General features: G+C 34.1%; 2 protein-coding genes across 19 annotated transcripts; both read left to right on the plus strand.

The window, feature by feature from the left end:
• The first annotated feature begins 485 nt into the window (after positions 1-485).
• On the plus strand, positions 486-4,688 carry LOC107935222 (tobamovirus multiplication protein 3). 18 transcript variants are annotated; one of them, XM_041104117.1, is made up of 10 exons: positions 486-619; positions 751-835; positions 1,002-1,103; positions 1,566-1,674; positions 1,917-1,980; positions 2,073-2,126; positions 2,380-2,457; positions 3,413-3,476; positions 3,669-3,714; positions 4,434-4,688. In XM_041104117.1, the coding sequence occupies exons 3-10, from the start codon at positions 1,091-1,093 to the stop codon at positions 4,555-4,557; spliced, it is 552 nt and encodes a 183-aa protein (XP_040960051.1). In that variant the 5' UTR covers positions 486-619; positions 751-835; positions 1,002-1,090; the 3' UTR covers positions 4,558-4,688. The 18 variants fall into 18 exon arrangements, with proteins under 18 accessions (XP_040960051.1, XP_040960049.1, XP_016723277.1 ...); XM_041104115.1 differs by having other exon boundaries at positions 486-835; XM_016867788.1 differs by having other exon boundaries at positions 486-835; positions 4,437-4,688.
• A 2,590-nt stretch (positions 4,689-7,278) lies between these two features.
• Positions 7,279-12,575, plus strand: LOC107935237 (5'-adenylylsulfate reductase-like 5). Its single transcript, XM_016867809.2, has 4 exons — positions 7,279-7,926; positions 10,209-10,390; positions 11,457-11,581; positions 11,816-12,575. The coding sequence occupies exons 1-4, from the start codon at positions 7,768-7,770 to the stop codon at positions 12,238-12,240; spliced, it is 891 nt and encodes a 296-aa protein (XP_016723298.1). The 5' UTR covers positions 7,279-7,767; the 3' UTR covers positions 12,241-12,575.
• Positions 12,576-24,195: the final 11,620 nt, after the last annotated feature.

The raw sequence follows: 24,195 nt of genomic DNA on the forward strand, positions 1-24,195 counted from the left end.
ATAAAAATTCAATTTATAAAAAATAATAATAAATGTTTTATAAAATTACTTGACTAATAATTTTTAACAGAAAAAATAAAAGATTTTTAGCATAGCAAAACAGTGTCGTTTTATTCGAAATGAAATAATTTTTTGCGGCGTTTTTATGAAAAACGCCACAAAAAATAATTTTACTTTAAAAAAATAGCTCTATTTTAGCATAGCAAAACATTGTCGTTTTATTCCAAATGAAATAATTTTTTTGCGGCGTTTTTATGAAAAACGCCGTAAAAGGTAAGCAATAGCGGTGTTTTTATAAAAAAACGCCACAAAAATAATTTTAATTTAAAAAAATAACGCCATTTTAGCGTAACAAAACAGTGTCGTTTTATTCTAAATAAAATAATTTTTTTTGCGTCATTTTTGTAAAAACGCCTCAAAAGATAAGCAATATAAAAACGCTGCAAAAAAATTAAGCTATTTTATAAAATTCACTCCCGCCCGAAATCCCCAACTTTCCCCCCTAAAATCCCTAATTTTCCACATCCAAGAAAAAAAACCCAAAAGCTTCAACTCATGGCCACAACGTTCCCTTTCTCAAGATTTCCCTTTTATTTCTCATGGCCATATGGATCATATTGTTAGTTTTTTCCTTTCTCTCTTTCTCTTTCTTATGTTCCTGTTCTTCCTGTTCTCTTTCTCAAGATGTTTACGTTTTTTTTTCAATGTGCTATTTTCTTTATGTTGATTCCTATAATACTTGTATATTAGGCTCTCGCCCCTTATTTTTTGTGTATTACTTTTGAATACATTCGTCAATCAGAGCTTAAGCATAATTTAATCGGCTTGGATGGGGGTAATGTGCAACTTTTATTTAACTTTTAAGAGCTTATCCTTTTTAACTTTTAGTTTTGTTTTCGTTGTTCTAAAATATTCCTTGTTTTGTGCATAATCTTTTTTTACACACTTTTAGCTCAGTCGAAATGTTTCTAATATGTGCTTGAAGTTGCTGTGTATTCCAGGGGCTTTGGGATGTAGAAAGCCACAATGATGGCCAACAAGAAGGCTGCCTTTTGCGGGTTATATCCCAGTTTCAGTCATTCTATCTAAAATGTTCTTTTCAGGTAAGTCTTTTTGGTGTTCTTAATAGATTTTCAATGTTGTAGTTCAATGTGATTTGTTGTGTTAATACAGCAGATCACAGCATATATTGTTACTCTTCACATCCCTGTACATGATAGATAGTTGACAATCGTGGTGCAAATAAGCCAACCCCTAAGCGGCGACAATTACCATTGTAAGCTATTGTTTTCCATGTATTCATAAACTAGAAACCTAAACTCATCGCCACCGCAAAACATCAACATTTTTAATGATATTGCCATGTTGAATTAGATCTAAAAACCACTTTCGTCACGCGTTTAACAGCCATGCATGGTTTGTCCTATTTTGATATTCACTTTATAAACCCGACCAGACCCATATGTTCTTGAGATTCACTTTATATGGGCATGGGTTGTGCTCTGAATTTGGAGTGGGTTCTAAAAAACCCTATAAGCAACTCGATAAGCAGTAGAAACATGCAGTTATAATAGCATGGAGGAAGCGTTTGCAAGTTCCAGATTACCCAATATACCAGATTACGGTGAAGGGGCATGCAGAGGATTTTTTTCCAAAAAAACAGCCCAAGCTAAGGTCGTTTTCAACTCTTTTCAACCCTGGACATATGTGTTACTCCAATCTTGAGTATTGACATACAAAACTGCAATGTCTCATCTAACAAATTTGCCCTTGTAGTTCAGTTTTGCTTGTATCATCTCCTAATTGCATTTGCCCTTGTTCATTTTCTAAGATACCAGTTAGATCGTGTTGTAAAAATTCCTTGTCTATTGTGTGAGCATGGGAAAGCTATATAATAACATATCCAATCATTGCAGCCTTTTCTTAATGTTGCAGCGTTTCCCTGTAGAGTCCAAAGGACGGCGTAAGAAGTTGCAAGAAGTATATATTTACGTTAATGCAGTTGTGGTTTTGAGTCCAACAATTTTGCCATCCATTTGCATTTTTTTATTGTTTCTTTTTGGATTGGGCAGGTTGGTTATGTGACAACCATATGCTTCACATGTTTCCTAGTCAGATGCATCATGGTAGACCCCTCATTTCTTTTCTGGCTTTACTAACCCTTTGTATTTCTCTTGAAAAAGCTATAAGCTTGTTTTATTTGATCTTTGCGAAACTTTAGTTGCATATAATGTTTATAGCATTTTTGTTAAAAAATGGAAGTATTCAACTTGAACCCTTTAGCTGCTAGTTGGTTTAGATCATTTATCTAATTGATCAATCATTGATCATTTGTCCAAACTTATGTAATTTGAGCTCTATTGTTATTTTTTTGTGTAGATGTGCTTTAATGGATTTGACAAAGGTGCTGACCTTGATGTTTTGAACCATCCAATTCTAAACTTAATATATTACCTGGTGAGTTTGATGAATGGTTGTTTTATGTTGCTTATTGCTATTAAGTTAGATACTCATGTTCAAATACAGTGTGGAAGTTTCTTAACACATCTTATTGCCATATAAAAATTAAATGATTGTTGCATGCTTCTTTTACTTAACTAGAAATTCATATTTCAAGAAACTGCAAGTTTGACAAGCAATTTATAAGTCTTTACCATCAGATTTTTACATCAAAGAAGCTTTTAAGTGCAGTGATGACTATTTTTGCCGTCAAATATAAAACGGGGTTGTTTTAACATCATATATTGTTATGACCAGATGTTGTATAGTGGGTCAAATAGACCACCATCACCCAACTTTTATCCTCATTGCAACCTAGTCCTTGAACTTAAGGTTTAATAATAGTTTCACTGATAATTGTGAGTTACATCTGCTGCCATGTATTAAGTTTTTTAATTTTTACTAATTAAATTAAAGAACATATACTTCTTTGCCTATTATCATAGAAAATAGATTTATCATGGTGGATTCTAAATATAATTCTTGTTTTATTTTTGACTTGTATGCTTTTTTTTTCTGAATATTATCTTTAGTTTAATACATATGGCTTTTATTATTTTTACTTAATATTACAATCTGATGTTATCCTTGAGTGTCAATTCTTCTCTTATATATATATTTCTATTGCATGTCAATCAGATGCTATTTATCTGCAACTTTAATATAGACACTAATCACATAGGCTAAGTTGGTATATACTATCTACCGAGTAGTTTTGAATTCACAAAATAACCAAATAAAACAATCTAAGTAGGATGTCAAACTTGGTTTTCTCTCAACAATCTAAGACTGAATATATCTATTATTATAAGTCCTAAGCGTGGGACATGAACTTCATGCCTTGCTTATAGATATGGAAAGTGAACATTTTAAATGAATTTTGTTGGTTGGTTTGTTTTCTTTTGATGGGCAGTTGGTGGAAATATTACCTTCATCCTTAGTCCTTTTCATTTTGAGGAAGTTGCCACCAAAACGAGGTATTACCCGGTATCATCCTATACGCTGAATGATTGACAAATTATGAAGGAATTAACGATTTCAAAAACGGGTCATCGTGCACCCTGCAAAAAAAAGAGAGCAGAAAATAGCAATAGGGGGAGTGGCAAATTATGAAGGAATTAACGATTTCAATAATGAATGGATATTTGATCCTCACTGTATATGTGCAGGTGTGTCATTGTTTGCGGCACTTGGCTTTTTACTGTATGGTGGAAGGTAATTGCATTGACATTTATTGTTTTGTTTCTAATTGTTTTAATGGCATTGGAGCTAGCTTAGTGTGATAAATTGTTTTATATTTAGGGAGCAGACATTTTAAAACCTGTATATCATTTTTCTTTTTATATGTTGACATAAGCTTTGATATCTGGTTTGTGAATTAAAGGAGTGGATTTTTCCCTGTTATAACAAAACCAGGAAGGATAACGATGCGTTAAGCATTTAAATATAATAAACAATATATCATGTTGATATAAAAAAAGCAATATATCACTATATTGTACTACAAAACACTCACATCTGCATACAATGAATGTAAAATATACTAATGATGCAGCTCAATTAAAACTTTTTAATATGGATATACTTTGATCACATGTGTGCACCTAGTTACTGACACTTAGGCTTTGCTAAACATTTGTACTCATTGTTGATAATCCTGTATGTATCAACATTAGAACAAATATTATTAGTTTATTTAGAAATGAATAATTGGTTATGTGGCTTTTGTCAGAGAAAATTATTGACGACGACTCTTGTATTTCAATGTTGCTTGTATCATCTATTAATTGCATTTGCCCTTGTTCATTTTCTAAGATACCAGTTAGATGGTATTGTAAAAATACCTTGTCTATTGTGTGAGCATGGATGATGAAGATTGTTCTTTTCTTTTCAAGTTCTAAATTGAGTAACAATAGGTTCTTTGTTTTCTTAAGCAGGGATGATGAAGATGATTCTGTTGTCAAGATGAAGGCAGCTGAGGAAGCCTTGGAAGCAAAACAAAAAGTAACAAATAGCTTGTCTGCTACCTGTTCTTTTTTTTTTTATCATGTTTTATAATTTTGTGACATTTTTCTTGGTACTCTGAAGATATTTATGCAAAATTACCCTATGATTCTATTGTATTTATACTGCATGGCTGCACTATGTATTTCTTAACTAGTTTGATAAATTTTATGTGTTGTGTTTAATTTTTTGTTACTATTTTTCCATTGTTTATTTTAGTTTTGATTCTAAATTTTTATTTTTACTTTAATATTTACGACAACTTGAATTCTAACTTTTGGATTTTAATTGTGTTATTAATTTATTATTTTAAATTCTAAAACTAAATTCATTAATTTTAATATTTAGTTTTAAAGTTAAAATTTTCATAGAAAATTTAATTTAAATAATATTTTTTATTTATCCTTAAAAAGTATATTTAACGTTCAAATTTAAAAAATAAAACATAATATAATATTTATCATAAAAATAAATATTATTTGATTAAAATAATTTTTTTAAAGATTATGTTTTTAGCGGCGTTTGTGGGAAAAGCGTCGCTAAAGGTGATAGTCTAAGGCGGCGTTTGTGGGAAAAGTGCCGTTAAAGGTCATGGTCTTTAGCGGCTTTTGTGGGAAAAGCGCCGCTAAAGATCTTGGTCTTTAGCGGCGTTTGTGGGAAAAGCGCCGTTAAAGGTCTTGGTTTTTAGCGGCGTTTATTTCTAAAAACGCCGCTAAAGTTAGCGACGTTGTCATTAGCGGCGTTTTTTGTGGCGTTTCTCAAAGCGCCGCAAATAGCTTTAGCGGCACTGAAAAGCGCCGCTAAAGGCCTAAAAAAGCGCCGCTAAAAGCCTGTTTTGGTGTATTGTGGACATAAAAATAGTAAGCGATACCATGCCCATGATTGGAAAAGGAGTATGCAACCACCAATTTTAATTTTCTGTGCTTCAGTTGTCTGACACATCTCACGGTACAATGTAGCTAAGACACCTCATCCCCAACTAAGTTGCCCGACTTCTTTTAAGTCGATTAGTTGTAGAAGCCACCTTAAATATACCATATTTCGAGATTTAACTAGCATTAGAAGACCCCAATCAACCTCAGTATGAATGCTCAAGCGAATTGTTATCTTTCAACCACACTAGATGAGTTATCGAGATGTGAGAAATTGTTTTCTAACCATTTCATTTCTATCCAGCTAATACTAAACTTATTTGACACCTTGCCTAATAGTTGGTGCAAATTGCGCTCCAATTGCCACTGTGCGCTACCCCTGTAATGATTGGCTCATCAACTAGTAAACCTAGTTGTAATACCACATCCTTGAGTGTAATTATATACTCATTACACGGAAGATGTGCAACACTATTCCAAGTGTTGCTCAATAACAAGCGGTGCCCTTGCACTTAAATTGTGTATATATGCCTCGATAATTCGATCTATGGTCTGGTTATATAAACATAAAAAATTTAAAAATAATATTAACTTAATAATTATATTAATTAAAAATTAAATAATATTTTCTTATCATTTGTAATTGGACGCCTAAAATGTGGTTGTGAACCAAATGAATTATAGGCATTGACATTTTAAAATTTTTTTTAAATTATGAAAATCAAATAAAACTCAAAGAAATTACAAAATAGAAAATTGGGAGGAGAAGAATTCGAGAGACATTGAATAAAAAAAATTGAGAATAAAATAGTTGAGAGAATTGAAAAAATATGGTTGAAAGAACAAGAAAAAGAAAATAGAAAATAGGCAAGATATATTAAAAAAAAAGAAAATAAACTTTTCTTTTCGTAAATTATAATAACAGGATAAAGTCCAAATAATAAATGCGACTAACATAACCTGAACCCAGACCACATCTAAAGCAATGAATACCCTTAACCATCGAACCATCGCATATAATTCAATTTTCTCAACTTTTAATTCACTTTTTAATTCAATTTAAAATAATAATTACGGATAACATTTAATGCAATTAAATCCTACCTCATCTTAAACACCTTTGCCTAAACCCTAATTATAAGGCCCCTATCCCTATATGTACTCGTTACGCCCATAGCACCCTGCAAAAGTTTACATAAATTTTAAATAATTTGTATCGACTGACAGAGTTATTATTTCTTATTTTATTTTTTCATGTAGAAACCCCTTATAATCATTCATCATCATCACCTCTATTACAATTTTCCCATTGAAGCGTTTAAAATTTCCTCTACAATATGACTTCAATGTAGTCATTTAATTTCAATGCATCATAATCAATTTACAAATTTATAAATTCACTTTTTATAACTTCTAATAATTATTTTTAATTTTTTTCTTACCAATATTACTCTCAATCACTATGAAGTATGAACAATAATTAATATAATTACGTATATATTTTTTCTAACTCATAAATAGGTGGATAATGCATTTCAGTGCACTCGAACCTACATCTTCTTATATTAACAAGAATACACATGTCAATCAAACTATCACCCAATCGACTCTCAATGAATTTTTAAATAATATGTTATCATATTTCTTAATTTGTAGTTAGTTTAACTTTATATCAAATATTGAAATTTTGAATTCGTGATCATAATACAAACAGTAAATAACTTAGAAATTTAACAATTATATTATTTTAATTTTTCTTTCTGAATAATCTGAAATGTTACTAATTTTATAAAAAATTAAAAATAAATATAATATATTTTAATTGATACTATTGGGTTACCCAAAACTATTAATAGTGCCTTGAGATAATAAATATAAATATATGTGTGTATGTATAATAAAAGGGCTTGAAGCCCAAAAATTAGACCTGCCCTGCCCATCACTGGTACTTTCTTCTTTGTTTTTGTTTAGCTAAGCAAATCCCCTTTACACCCACACAGACACATACACGAGGCACAGCTCTTAATCCAACATCATCAACTACAACCAACTCATATAAATAAGCTTTACATTCAACTGCTCAAATCTTAAATTCCAAAGCCTACAATACTTTCCCAAAAGCAGAGCAATTTTTAGACCCTTCGAAGAAAAAGAACCAAATTAGCAGCCAAGCCAGTAATTATATTAGATTTTACCCATTTCCAAAAAATAGCCCACACACACCTGCTTCCCCTCCTCCCTTTCCCCCTAATTTAATCTATATCTTTCTTTATTTTTTATTCTTTTTCTGGGTTTCAGTTTTGCCCCCCTTTTTTTTCTGGTTGTTGTTGTTGTTGTGAACTCTCTCTCTCTCTCTCTCTTCTTTTTTTGGTTTTATAAATCATTTCCAGAAATGGGTTCTTCTTCTGTTAATTTGTTTTTCTATATCATATCTATATGTTTAATACGCTGCGTTTGGAGTTCTTCTGTTTGCTCTGATGAAGCTGATGTGTTCATTAAAAATCTTCATTTTCAATGTTCTCCTTCGTTTTCTCCGATTCCCCCTCTCAAGGTACGTGTTTTAGCTTAATCTTGGTGGAAATTTCATTTCATAATTGAGATTGATCTGTTAATTGGTTTAGGAAAATGGGTTCTTGAGATTTAATTTATTTTTTATTGGAATGTTTTATTATTATTATTATTTTGTTTGATTTTGGATTCTTGGTATTTATGAATTTGCATAATCATTTTAAAAGAAGGCAAATTTCTAGGAAATTATGAGTTTTTAGCCTGAAGGATTAGGGTATTTTTATGGAATTTTCATGGCTGTAAATTTGTGAAGAATCAGAATAAAGGTTTTATTGCATTATGGGGGTATTGGATTCTTACATTATACTTTAATTTGAATTCTGAAAAAATAAATTTAAATAAGGAAGATAGAAATAAAGTTGCAAAAATTATTAGCCATTCATTATTTAATATCAGTCAGTCTTGGTTAAGACTTCTGAATAGATTTATTCTCTTCTGGAACATTTGGACTGGAATGGCATTTTTATGTATTCCCAAGCAAAGATAACGTAATTTTTTAAGGCTACATGAGCTACAAGGAAAGTACTGGAGATGCAGCTTAGGATCTTCTATTTCAGGTTTTAAGCCTTATGCAAATCAGCTGAAACATAAGCCGTATTAGTGAAATATGTTATATGTTTTCTAAAGCATTAATTGAATCTATGAAATATTAATAGTGTTTGCTTTATTGACATACTTATAGGTGTATGGTGGCAGGACTATGTTGATTAGTTTGTGGCTGAAAAAGGATCTATATGTCTAAATGACGGAGGATGTAAATTTTGTTCTTTTGATGTTTTGATCCCTTTTAAGGGGCGGCTGATTCCATTAGAAGAAGTCTGCAACATGTCATCGGCCAGGAGCCTGCGGACCCTTCAACAACTCCAGTATTGTCCTCAGTGGGGTTTTTCTCTTTTGACTGTACTGTGCTTGAAGAGGCAGTGGGTTCGCAGAGTAGGAGTGCCTCACAGGTGCTTGAGAAGGAGAACCATGTGCATTAGTTTGCCTTCTTAGGTACCTGACAGGGCTCTCTCACTCCATGGACTCGGTGCCTCCTCAGGCACGACAGGGTTGGGAGACAAAACTCCCCACCAGGGACAATACCAACCCGTTGAGGGGTCCACCAGCCTTGGATAGATGACACCTCGTAGACTTCTCCTAAAGGAGTCGGAAACCCCTCAACAATCTCCGAATTTCATCTAGTAATAAATGAGCCAAAATATACAACTAAGTAATTATCCCAATCTCTCATCAGAAAGTCTTTGTGCTTTATGTAAGGTATAGACCTACCATATAAGTAGGTGTAAGGATCATCAAATCCATAGTTAAGGTTTTGTTTTCAAATTGCTGGTTTTAGAAGATATACATATATATATTTGTCCATAGTTGAAATCATAGTCTATCCATCCTCTTTTTACACCTTTCATACCTAATAGTAGAAAAAGCTAGAAAAAAAGTTCTCGCACCATGAGTCTGTTTATAGGATATATAATGCCCCCAAAAAAGTGAGCTTAAATATACAAAATGGGTGTACATGAGATACAGGCACTTGATGCCCTCTCACCTGATCAAGGATAATAATATCCTTGAAGATGAGTGCCTATGCAAGTGTAAGTCCGTCCAAGTTTCTTCAGTTAACCCTCTTCTATGGTGCAACCGATGTTCTGTCATTTGAGTGTTACCCACCCATCCAAAGCATTATGTTTAACTTGAATTGCTTGGTTCTATGCTTATGTGGCTTATGATGCTGTTGTTAGCTAAATTCTCTGTGCAACTGATCGGTTGAAAACTTTACTATTTACTTACGAAAATTAGTACTGTTTCAAAACAAAATTTACTCCATAAAACTTCATTGATTTACCAAAAAGGCAAAAAAGAAAAAGAAGAAAAGAACTGTGCTCATCTGGATGGCACTGATTTTATGAGGCATAGACACTAAAAGTTGATGTAGACAGAAATTTGAAAGGCAAACCAGGGATGGTATACAACTCTCTTTGTATTCACTACCCTTTTCCTTTCTACCTTAAAGGGAAATATTCACTTTTAGTTCTATAAAATTTTGTGTAGAATGCCATTTATCTTGACTACCAACTTGGATTTTTAACCATTACGAATAATTAGGGCTCATGCAATTTCCTTATCGAGGATCCTCTAATTATCATATTATGGTTTGTAAATTTGCCTTCTTTCCAGTAAATTAGCTTAGATCAGTGTACAGTTGATTGCTGTTTCATGGCGACAAAACTCCTGATAATCTTTTATGCTTGTTTTTAATTTTCTTTGCAGGTGGATGGGAACTTCTTGGACCGAGCATTGTCTTCCAAACAGAGAAATGGTTACGCTTCTGTGCTCTTTTATGCTGCCTGGTGCCCGCTCTCACACAGTTTGTATCCAAAGTTCGACATTCTCAGTTCCATGTTTCCTCAAATTGAACATCTGGCAGTTGAAGAGTCTTCAGCTTCACCAAGGTGTGCAGCTAATTATCCTGCTTTAAAGTCGAAAGAAAATTGGAAGGATTGAAAATTAAAGGGGTAGAAAACTCGGAGGATAGAAAACATTACTTTTCTTTCTATAGGTGTGCTTGGTAGGAAAGACGGAAAAGTGGAAAGAAACAGTAATTTTCTTTCCGTCCATTGCTTGGTAGGGTTGAAAATTGAAAGGGAAGAAAATAGAATAATACATAATTTTGAACTAGCATACACCTCTCTTATTTTCTTCCCTCTCATCATTGTGATTTAGAAGGATTGATTTTTATGCATTAGGATGGAAAATGATCATCTTTCCTATACTTTTCTTCCCACCAAGCACACTCAATATTTATTTTCTTTCCACTTTTCCATTCCCTCCTCCCATCCCTCCACTTTTCCACCCAATCAAGCAAAGCCTAAGCGTTGGTATTGTGAACTAATTATTGAATTGATGTTTCATGTGTTATCTATATGTTCTTGATTACAAAGACTGTCAAACCTTAAGGAAAGAGGCATTGAACTGTTAAAATTGAGCTGCTTACATTGTCTACCATGAATTTAAGCATAGAATCAATTGGTCTTTTTATGTCTGCGTCCTAATGTTTAATCAATTTTAGTGGTGTTGGACCACTTGGTTTGGTTCACCGTGGCCAAATGTACTCAAAAGCTTCCTTAAGAAAAAAGTATGCATGTCCACCAACATATCAGTTGAAGTGATTTGTCTGCTCATGATATCTGGTATAGCTGTAACTTGTGGAAACAAAGACCAATGTCCAAAGTCCAATACTTACAAAGTAGTTATGCCTTTCGAAGCAGTTTTCTATGAATTATATATTTTTGCTGTTGGTTTTCCTGTCTGTGACGGAACATGAGATGCTCACTTCTGCTACTTAAGTAAAATACCGAATATATATAATTTTGTATTCCTCCTTTAACTTGACATAGCTTTGTGATTATATTAGTACACGATACATAATAATCAATCAGATGAGCTATTTTTTTGCTTCCCATTGAAATCTAATGACAAATCTTATAACTAACACCTTTGATATAAATCATATCACAGCATATTTTCAAGATATGGAATTCATAGCTTGCCGTCAATTTTAATTGTGAACCAGACGTTAAGGGTACAATATCGTGGTTCAAAAGATCTCCCCTCAATCATACAATTTTATGAGAAAACAACAGGTACTTACTCTCCTCCCCCAAAGAGATATCTTTTTACTTCTTTGTCTTCTCAAGGGAATAACCCCCGACATTGGCAATTTCAGCTAAATCTCTAGATGCAAAAAAGTATTATAACATAAAAATTGCTATTCTGTGTACTATGAAGCATAATAGAACTGTAGCTCCTTATAACTAAGCCTAGTTTGTGACTAAAACGTAATTCCATGTTTATTAACATGAGTGTCTGCGTTTCAGGATTTGAACCAGTTCAATATATTGCTGGAAACGAATCAGTTGTGTTAGGAGACCACAATAAATACATGATACAGTTGTGGAATAAAACCCCTATGGAGATAGTAAAACGGGAGCCCTACTTAGCATTTGCCTTGTTGTTTCTCTGTTTTAGAGTACTTCTATCCGTATTCCCCGAAGTACTGTCTCGTCTCAAGGCTTTCTGGGTCTCTTATGCTCCGCACTTGAACTTGGAAATATTTGGTGAGACAAGTCAATTGTTTGCACGGGCCCTTCACATGGTTGATGTGAGGAGAGTTTGGACAAAACTCAAGCTATGCAAAACCAGGAACTTTCATCAAGGTGCAAAGAGTGCCCATGTTTGGGCTTCTTCACTGGCTTCTGTCTCTTTGGGTGAATCTTCTGGTAGATCATCATCCTCATCCTAGTTTGGCGTTTTTCGGAGCTAAGCTAAAACGCAAAAAGGAGTTTGTCGATCATACTGCGTGTTACAAACCACAATGATGCTTTGAGATATTGTAGTTCCCTCCCTCAATCTCTCTTCCTATCTCTGATATTAAATTTGACTGATAGTCTTGATACCAAAATCTGAAAACCTTGTTTAAGTTCTAGTGTTTTTTTGGGAGGAAATCGACTAGCATGTATATTTGAGAACAGCTTCTTTTCCTTTTTCTTTTTTTTTTTCTCTTTTTGTGTTCATATCACTTTTTATTTGGAGGAACATCTCTTGCTTAACACATATGTGGAATGTAGACTTACTTAACTTCTCTGTTTAAGAAGTGATGGCAATGGCAGGTAATGTTATTTTCCCAATCAAAAAGCTTAGTCTCCATTTTCACCTTACATGATAGAACTGTTAGCCTTTGGTTTTGTTGGAAAGAATCATCTCTCATTGTGTGCTGAATCTACAAAATAGATGATGACTCTCTCTCCCTCCCTCCCTCCCTCCTTCTCTCTCTCGAGTCATACTCCAAGGTGACTGCACATTAACGTTCATTATCTAGGACCCGTAATTAGACTACAACCTATGACTGTATTAGTACTGCAAATTCGGAGCTTGAGTTATAATGTGATGGAGTTTTAATGTAATGGTTTCGTCTTAACACGGTAGATGAAATATGCGGGTTTGGGACCGCTATCACATCATCATGAATTCAAACACACCTTAAAATTAGCACTATAGCTCTCTCAAACAGAAATAAACAATGGTGTAGAGAAGCTTTTAGGGGTAGGAGAGGTAGCCGAGAGAGTTGATGGAGTAGAGGGAGCAAGACCCCTTTTATATAGGCAATCGGATGGGCAACGAGTGAAAGAGGAAAAAACGTGCTTACGTTAATCTGAAAATATTTCAAGAATCCCAAGATTTCTAAAAAATGAGGATTGAGAATCTCAAGGTTTGGGAACTTTTCAAGGGGTTGAAAATGAGTGAAGGAAAATGATTTGGCTAGGGCACGTTTTCAGTGATGTGATAGAAAAATACCAGTTGAAAACACATACAGTTGGGAACAATTTCAGTGAATCTTTCTCCCACATCACTGAAAGTGTAAGGCCTAGCAAGGAGTTTTCCCCCTCCCAATTTCAAACCCCCATGAAAAGTTTTTAGAACCCGAGAATCCCGATCTTCATTTTCCAGATATCCCGAGATTCTTGGGACATTATTTTCAGACATCTCGGTCAAGTGATTTTGTTTTTATTTTGAAAACACTTTTAAGAACACACATTTTTTTAAATCTCTCAAAAAAGTTTCCAGAACCCAAGAAACCCTGTCATTATTTTTCAGATATCCTGGGATTCACGGGGTATTATTTTAAGACCTCTATCAAGTGATTTTGTTTTTATTTTGAAAACACTTCTAAGAACACGTGTTTTTTTTAAATCTCTTAGAATTGTAATGTCCAAATTGTTCTACCTATGTCAAGTTATGTTTGATATTTGGGGTAGTATTTACTATAAAGTGAGTGGTCTTTCTGTTAGATGCGTTCCAATTTGAAATTCCGAGGAGATTGTCACTAGAAGGAGATTTGCGTATGGATAAGGTTATTTATGTGAAAGAATTGAATTTTGGAAATCGACCTAAAACACGTAATTATATAAATTAAGTTTTGTTGTTGTTGTTAATGGATAATCAATACTCTAGTTCTGCATAATGTTTTGGTTTTAAACATGTGAAACAGGTAATTTGGTTGAAAATGAGTGGACGAGTTAATGCTATTGTTTATTACGACGGTGAAATTCGTGACACCGACATTGGGGTCGTTTTTTCATCGGCCTACACAACGCAATTGGCTTTCAACTTGAACATTTAATTGTTAGAGCTCCAGGCAAGAATTAGTTGGAAAGTGAGCAATTCAAGTTGCAAAATATCGTCCTTAAAGTATAGATATTTAGCATAAGAGGACCCCGTAAAATATGAAATATTTAATGTCAAAGGTTTAATGGCGATCGAAGCAATAGTCCAGACGCATAATGATATTGGATTACCTATACTTGATTTATACCTTGAGTTTGTTAATGTCGATGAAGGTGGTTGGAGGTTGAAAACTATTCTAATTAATGTTGGAACAGATAAGAAGCTGAAAGTCTAACCACACGTTGTGCAGTGGGTTTATGGCTTTGTTAGAAAGCTCCCATTATGAAATTTAGGAATCATCAATAGGAAGACATTCCTTGGTTTTAGCCCAAGATTTCAAATTTGGCACACAGCTCGTCCAACAGTTGGGGTTTGTCGATAATCGAAAATTGGACACCTTGATACAACATTTTGTTAGTGCTTTTGATTTCAACTTCCAAAGGTTGATATTTTACGTCGGAAACACTTATATGGGTACATCATCAAGTTACACCGATTGGCAACCTGCAAGTGATTTTTGTTGTAACGACAAGTATACAAGAAGGGATTATGTACTCCCTACAACCTACATCAGTAAAGGGACATCCAACCCTGGGCACTGAATCCGACAATGATTCAATCCAGGAGTCTAGGCTAGATGGTTCAAAAATTGTATTATTTTTTGAACCAGAGTCGGTTCCAATTAAACCAAAAGATGGTGGTCCCGATAGTGAAGGTCTAGACAATGCTGACAAAACCAATACATGTTTCAGGGCATATTCACCTCTGACACACATGCATAATATGGACCTTTCAGCTAAAGGTGGGTTAGAGTTTCAAGAACTCCTTAACAAAAGATCGAGTCATGCGAGTTCTTCGTTAGATGTGGGTGATTTACAAGTGGGGATGGAGTTTTCTTTGAAAGATGCTTTTGCCACTACAATGAAATGATACAACATAAAGTACGGGGTAAACTTCTACGTTATTAAATCCTGATTGGAGAAATCCAAGGCCAAATGCACAATACGTGACAACAGATGTCCCTGGAAAATCATCACATGTGAGAAAGAAGACAAAGTTCTAGAAATCAAGAAATACAACCCTCTGTATACTTTTATTTTCATAGGTATGTGACAAGACTGTCCGATTTGAACGTATAGTGACATCAAATATGATATTGAATTCATAATTTTGAAATATTCGTGTTGCAGGTATGACACAAGATCATTTGAAGTTGGATTCAAACATGATCTCGAACATTATATTTCCTACGGTGAAAGTGAGTCTCAAGATTCTCGTGCCGGTTATAATTGCTAGTACTCGTAGTCAGTTCGATTACACGCCATCGTACCACAAGGCATGGGTTGCAAAATAAAAGGCCATGGAGAATATGCTTAATGAGTGGGACAATTCGTATAATGATTTGTGGAAATGGTGTCAGTACTGCATTAGTACTACCAGGTTCTATAATCGATCTGCAAACGGAGCCTATGTACTTCCGCAATCACGTGGTACATGGGAAAAGAGTTTTTCATCATTTCTTCTGGAGTTTCGAGCAATGCATAGAAACATTTCAAGACTGTAAGTCATTGGTAAAAATCGACGGGTCCTTCCTATACAAGAGAAATGAGCATCAGTTGTTATTGGTTGTTGCACAGAATGATAATCGAGAAATCATGCCAATAGCCTTTGCAATAATGTTTGGAGAAAAGGCAGATGATTGAGATTTTTTCCTGTTTAACTTGAGAAGGCATGTTGTGCCACAACCCGATATGTGCATCATTTCCAATAGGGGACTCGTAATACTTACAATAACTAAATGCTATGAAAGCCATTGGGATCGTGACCGTCGTTAGATGTGCGGATGTCTAGACTGGGAAAATTGTAACAACATAACTAATAAATAAAACAACGATGTCCTCAAGTATACGAGTCAAATTGTAATATAGTATGTGTCACAACGAAACACTTCGAAAAGTATTTCGAGGATTATACCCAAAGGAGGTTGAATTAAATCGAAATTAATTATTTACACTATTTGATTTAAAAAGTATCAATTTAAAATTATATTACGAAAAATCAAATAAACATCAATTAATCTAATTAACCTAAAAATTATTTAAACAAAAAATTAACAAATTTAACAATAGAAAATAACCTAATAAAATAGGCAAAAGCTTAACTCACTTCAGTGATCCTAATTAACTTCAAAACTTAGGTTTTATCGAGTTAGTTATTAATTAACTAGTTATTATCTCTCGACCTCTAACTAGTTAATTAATCGACAAATACACGCTTACCTCTCGACCTTCACTTTCTTGACCGGGATAAATTTTGAGATACTTGGTAAACTTATCTCTCGATCTCGTTTATCTTAAATTACTTCCTAGGGGCGTCACTCTCTAGAGTTTAATCACACATAATTTAAACTAGCCCAAATTTTAACCCTCGTTCATCTGTTAATTATTCACACATCCGTTCGTTAAACTCTTTTAGGAAATTAGCTACTTATGAATCAAAATACAAAAATTACTAAACTCATATTTAATAAGTAAAAATATAAAAGTAAGGAGTAGAGAAAGAAATTCATTTTCGATATTGATTGAAGCTCGGAAGTGAAATCTCCTTTAACAATTGTGAAGATCTCCTTGATTGCAATTGGAATCAACAACAAAATAATGGAAAACTAGTATATTAATGCCTTGGATCAAAATCGAATCCAAGTTAAAATAGTAACAGAAGTATAAAAAGGACTAAATTAAAAATAAAATAAAATTAAAAACCTAAAAATATTAAAACGGCTCACTTAGCCAAGCTTCCTAAAATGAGACTTAACATGCTTATTTATAAAGTTTATGCTTAGGCCTAATTAGGGTTACCAATAACCCAAAATTCTTATTAAGATACATTGTGAGGACTAAAATACCCCTAATTAATTTTTCCTATTCATCACTCGGTGTCGCAACACCACAAGACTAGTATCACGACACTGCTTCCAAGATCTGGGTATTTTGGCTTTGAAGTTTGATGTTGCGACACCACTTCCTGGTGTTACGATGTTGCAATTGTCCTTTGCCTTCTAAGCTAAAAAACAGTGTCCTACACACTAGATAAAGCCATGAGATTATCTGTAGGCCCATAGTGGCTCATTAGGTCATAGCATAACTCAAAATTACGTACAAACGCTTATTTTACATAAATTAAATATAAAGGAATAAAAATAAAAAACGAAATAAAAACGTATGTAAATTCTATAAAACTAGCTCATTAAGTGCCGGAAAGACCTTAATTTGCCACAACGAATTGTGGTAGACCAAACTCCCTCACACTTAAGTTGTTGCTTATCCTCAAGCAACAAGATAAAAGAAAAAACATGCACACACAAGAAAATAAAATCAAACAGTGCTTGAGCATGTCATATACAAGGACTAAATTAGAGCTATGTAAATAGAACAATGTAAATGAATATGAACTTTAACACGATATACAATTCACTCTTGACCTTCAATATCACACACATTAGTTCATAAAATTACAAAACAAACAAATTGAAAAGTGTTAAGTACAGTAATCCATGAAAACAGGTACACAAAATATACATTTATGCTCAAAGAATACAAGTATTTAGAAACATCAAATTTTAGTCAATTTTCATCTACAAATCATATCACTTAGGTCACATAGGCCTTTTAGCTTGTAACATTCTACGACTTAAGTTAGTTCAGAATCAAGGAATATGCATACAAAATGGTTAAAGCACGAAATTAGTAGGCACATTATATTTACTCCAATACTTCCCCAACTAGACCTTTTAGCTCACAAACTTATATCCCTTTCTCTCACCTCCTTTTATCTCTAATTCCTAAGTTATAGTAAAGTATTAGTAAATACAATCGTCCTAGCGAGACTAATGTGTAAGAATGAGTAAATTTTTATTTTTTGTTTTTTTTTCTTTTTCACTCATTTGCTTTTCTATTTTCTCGAGAACTTCTCGTTTGACTATTTTAGCCTTTTCAAACTTTTTCTTCTAATTGACTTTCAATTTTTTCTATTCAAGCACAATTTTGTAAGACTTTTATACTCACCATACTATATTATGACTTAGGTTCACTCTTATTTTTCTTTTAATTTGGAAACCATGTCGTATCTGCCTAACCCTTATTATCAATGGCCCGACGTCTAAGTTCATGCAAGGACCAAGATAATTGGATAAAGAGATTATTTTTAAGGCTTAGGGTTTCTTTTGTGACTCATCAAGAAATAGGGATTTAAGCTTAAAAAAATTAAGGTATTATGGATTTGAATTAAGGTTGACTTTTTGGCTCTAAATTGTCTACCAAACAACGTCTTAGGTCATCCCTAAATGTCTCAATTCATGGATTACAATTAACTAAATATTAACATACTAACACATGTTTTTTTAACAAACATATATGTTTTTCATGTACCCATTAGTCACTTGGTGCACTTAACACACTATCACCTATTGGAATTGTAATAAAATGAACTAAATAGTGTGATATCGAACAACCTAAAATCAATTACTATCAAATTAAATTTACAATTTAAACACAAAATATTATTTATATGCTTCTAACCGATCACTTGTATTGCTATAAGCTCGCTCACAAACAAACATACAAATAAATGAAAAATAACAAAAATAACTATGAAAAAACATAAAAAAAATTTGAAAAATTTCTATGTTACCCCCATATTTGGCACATTTTGCTTAATGTGCGTCTTAAAGGTAGGAGAAGAGACTACCTGGTTTTATCGTTAAAGGTTCCTTAGATGTGTTGGGTTGTCCTCCTCGTGTCGATTTAGCTCGAAGATGATGTTTCTCATATCGTACGAGGTTGCTACATACATATTAGCTAAAAGAAAACTAAAGCGAAAATAAATAAAGTTTTTTAAAAGATAAAAAATCCAAAAAATTAAAAATTACAAGTCCCAAAAATTAAAAGTTCCAAAGTTTTTAATTGAAATTGGCATTCAGCTGACACTCCTTAATCATCAGGACCTTCCCTCGACCCGTGTCTGGTGTGGTGGCCCTCGCACCCGTAGAACTAGTAGGGCTCATACGACTCGAGGTGTGCATCTTAAATCTTTTGAATGATGGATTCTCTGATTAGACACCTCATTGAGATCCTCTTTAAAGGCCGACTCTTCTTTTTCTTCTTCGTAATCACCTTCTTCCTCCTTCCATTCCTTACCGGCTTATGGCATGGGTAGGTACCGATTTGGTGGTGGCTCTGAAATGGAACCTCGAATCGTTGGGCATAGTCCATGCCCAACAGTGTCATCCATTACATCCATCTAATGATCCACTTCATGTCAATCATGTCACCGGTCCCTTATTGTAGATTATTTGGCCTTGAATAAAATCACTGTGAAGAACAAGTACCCAACTTCCCTTATTGTAGATTTTTTTGATCAGCTTGGTAGTGTGAGATGGTTTACCAAGTTTGATTTGAGATCAAGGTGCCACAAAGTTTGAATAGCTGAAGGGGACGAGCCAAAGACAACTTGTACGACACATTATGGTTCGTATAAGTTCCTTATGATGCCCTTTAGGCTGACGAATGTTCTAGCCGCTTTCTACACCCTTTTGAATAAGGTACTTCAACCCTTCCTCGATCGATTTGTAGTTGTTTATCTTGACGATGTTGTGGTGTACAGTAAGTCACTTGAAGAGCATGTGGGGCATTTGATGGAGGTAATCCAAATCTTGCAGGAAAATGAGCTATATGTCAAAGAGGAGAAGTGCTCATTTGCCCAACGTAAGGTACCGTTTTTAAGCCACATTGTGGGAGGTAGCAAGATCCAGATAGATGAAAGGAAATTTGGCCAATTTTTATTGGGAATCACCAACCAAAGTGATGATATTGAGATCATTCCTTGGGTTGGCAAACTACTACTGACACTTCATCGAAGGCTACTCCAAAATCACCACACCCTTAAGGGTAAGGTGTGGGATTGCGATCCTCAATGTGAGAATGCTTTTAACCAAATGAAGCAAGTGATAATGAGGGTACGTACAAATGTATCAGACTATCCGATTGGGTGAGTACTAATGCAAGATGGGCATCCAATTGCTTTTGAGAGTCTAAAGCTTAATAAGGCGAAGCGGAGATATACGTTACTAGAAAAAGAGATGGCCACTATGGTGCATTGTTTGTGCACTTGGAGGCACTATTTGCTGGGTTTCAGGTTCTTCATATTCATTGAAAATGTTACAAATAATTATTTTCTAACCTAGAAAAAGTTGTCCTCCAAGTAGGCTCGTTGGCAGATTTTCCTAGCAGAGTTTGATTTTAGCATGGAATTTACAACAATCAATCAGCCCGATAGCTCTCTATTGGAGCGTATTCGAGAGGGATCCCACCGAAAAAATTTGATCAAGCTTTCTAATGATGGGAAAACGAGGCAATTTTGGCTTAAGAAAGAATTGTTATTAACTCGGGGGCATCGTCTTTATGTGCATCAATATGGGAGTTTGCGTAAGAAAATCAAAAAGGATTGTCAAGACTCGAGATGGGCTAGCTATCTAGGTAAGCACCGCATTATGGCTCTTTTGAAGGACCACTACTTTTGGCCTCACATGGGTGATGATGTTGAAACCTATGTGAAAACTTGTCTAGTGTGCCAACAAAACAAGGTAGAGTTAAAGATCCCGACCAGATTGTTACAACATTTGCCCATTCCGGAGCGCCCATAGGAGAGTGTATTCACGAACTCTATTGTTGGTTTGCCTAGGTCTAATGGGTTTTTGAATATTTTTGTTATGGTGGATAGGTTTTCCAAGTATGAAACGTTCATTCTTGCAACCAATGAATGCCCTACTGAGGAGACAGCTTGCTTGTTCCTTAAACATGTGGTGAAATATTGGGCTGGTTCCAAAGTCTATCATCACTGATCAAAACGGGATATTTACAGGCCGATTTTGGACAGAGTTGTTCAAGTTGATCGGCTCACACTTGAACTTTTCCACTAGCATGCATCTAAAAATCGATGGGCAAACTAAAAGGCCGAATGCATTATTGGAGATGTATCTTTGGCACTATGCGAGTGCCACACAAAGGGACTGGCCACAGTTTTTAGATGTGGCCCAATTTTCATAAAACTTGCAACAAAGTGGGGCCAAAAACCAAAGTCTGCTTGGGATAGTAACAGAGTAGCAGCCATTCACACACAATGCTATTGTGACTCGTCATATAGGACCAAATCCAACAACTTATCATTTTGCGAAGGATTAGCAAGAGCAGAATGACTTAGCCAGAGCTTGTGCTTGTTTACACAAGGCAAGTAAACACAAAAAGAAGTGGGCCGATCAAAATCGTAGGGATGTGGAATTTCAAGTAGGTGATTCAGTCCTTGCGAAGTTATATTTGATTTTGCACCACAATGGCTTGCACAAAGGGCTTGTGCAACGGTATGAGGGTTCATTCCAAGTTATGAAGAGAGTAGGCAAGGTGTCCTACAAATTTGAGTTACCACGAACTTGAGTTGTCGAAAGAGCATGAATAGAGGTGAAGGCCTCATACGATCATGAAATTGAAAGCATCGAGGGAGACCGTGTGATTAGATGAAAATAGTGTAGGCTTTGGCATGAATACATAGTTCAGTGAAAGGGATTTCCTGACATTGAAACCTGCCAAATCCTTATGACAGTTCCAAGATGAGATATACCAGTTCAATGCGAAATACGCGATGAGGGCGTCACTAGAACAAACGAGGTAGAATGTCATGAGTTATGCATGGCAGCCCGCAACCATGGCACAATTGTGTTATCCATCATGTTCAAGGGAGGTCATTAGCCCCAACCGGATTGACTCGTTGCTTTGAGAGATTAAAGGTTGATTGCAGTTGTAAACCAACTAAAACTTCGACAAAGCTAGGTGCACCTATCAATTAATATCATAGCTATGATGAGTAAAGATATCGTTCCCACGAGGACTAAAAATACTAGTAATTACAATTACTATATTTCTATTATTTAACCAAAAAATTGGGTAGATTGATTAAAACTAAAATTAACTAAATGAATTAACTAAAGAACATGACAAAGAATGAATCAGGAAAACAAACGATTAACAACTAAGAAGCGAAACAATACCTAATAAACAATCCACATAGATTTCATCTGTCAATATCAATTTGAATTAAACAGTTTCTTCACTCAATATCTTGATTCGTAAAAATCCATAAATTATGCTAATATCTCTTTCAAGAGTAAGAGCAATTGACTCTAGGTTGATTAATTGAAATTTCTTTATAATTAAAACTCCTATTATCGTATTAACTCAATCTACAGATCTCCCTATTAGATTTGACTCTAATTCGGTAGATTTATGTTGTCATATTTCTAGGATTGCATACAACTCCACTCAATTATGCTAGATCTACTCTTAAATAGGGATTTTTCCTCCTTTGATTTAACACATCAAATATGGATTAATAATTCAAAAATATTAAACCAAGAATTAAGCACACATAATTGAGAACAAGATCCAAGTAATAGAAATTAAATAACAGAATCCATCCTACGGTTCATCTCCCTAGGTATTTATAAAAATTAGTTCATGATAACAAAAAAAATATCTCAAAGATAGTATAACCATAAGAAATAATGAAACTCATAATAAACTTCAAAGAAATCAAAAGGAAATCTTCAACCTTGATGGAGAGTCGGCTTCAATGGTGTTTTTCGAGTTGTTTTCTTGAGTATTCAATGACGACTCACTCCCCTCTTCTTATCTTGTCATATCTAGGTCTTAAAATTCCTGAAAAATCTAAAAAATGCGTTTTCCCGCAGGTCTGGAGTGCGATTTGTGATTTCCACACGGCCTAGCACATGGTGGTAGCCCGTGTGGCTCACACGGCCGTGTGTCCAGCCTATGTGGAATGGCTCGGCCTGTGTGGCTCCTGAAACTTGCTTCGATTTTTTGATTTTTTCTCTTTTTGCTCCCAAATACTCTCTTAAGTATAGAAACATGATTAAGAATGAGGTTAAAACATATTACTTTTGGCATTTATCAAATATCCCTATACTTAAGGGTTTGCTTGTCCTCAAGTAAAATCCACAACCCACATTCAAGTTAACTTTTCTTAATTCATTGTTTTCACCAATCATGTTTTAGGACAACCCATAGATAATCATGCATCGGAAATTTAAACTAAAACGACACTAAAAAGCATAAGCAATCCAAGCATAAATTCTTAACGCATAAAAAACATTAGGCATCTCCCCTATCTTAATAATTATCTGAAATTCAAACTCAACAAAAATTAACATCCTCACTAAAGATCACTCAAAGCACTCAAAGTGTTTAAGGTTCAAGTAATATGCACTCAACAGTCGAATGAGAAAGATTATTACCATATGCTTAATTGAAAGTCAACTCTCCACCACTATAAAATGATATGACACACCAATTAAGAAGTCTTTACACAGCTGTAATAGGGCTTAGGTTAATGGTATGGAAGAAGTTAGAAAAGTTGGTTATAATTGAGATCGAGTTGATAAATTATTAAAGTAGAAAAAAAATCAGTTGTTGAATTAAAAGAAATTACATTAACAAGAGTAATCACAAATGTAACTGATATTTTCAATAGAATATGAAACTAATCATTCAAGCTCAAATAAAATTTTTTTTGATATATTTTTTTCTTTTTTTATGTTTTTTATTTTTTCCCCTTTTATTTTTTTCTTGTTTTGATTTTTTTAAACAAAATAAAATTCAGCACTTCAAATAATGAAACATAGTTAGGCAACTAACCAAATCAAATCTCGACAAAAAAATAGAGTCAATAAAAAATATAATTTTACAACATAGATATGAGTTAAGGGTTAACATTAATGGGTTAGAAAAAAATGTGTTAGGATCAAAGGGGTTTACTAGGGATTAATACAACTGGTAAGCTCATTAAAGGTTAGGTGGATTAAATCTTAAGTGTCTCTATCATCTTAGTATATCAAATCAATAATGTAGTCTCAACATGCATAATTGAAGAAAGTTCTAAAACTCCAAATCAAGTTGACATACTCACA

This window comes from Gossypium hirsutum, chromosome D11 (assembly GCF_007990345.1).
Source record: "Gossypium hirsutum isolate 1008001.06 chromosome D11, Gossypium_hirsutum_v2.1, whole genome shotgun sequence".
Taxonomy (NCBI): domain Eukaryota; kingdom Viridiplantae; phylum Streptophyta; class Magnoliopsida; order Malvales; family Malvaceae; genus Gossypium; species Gossypium hirsutum.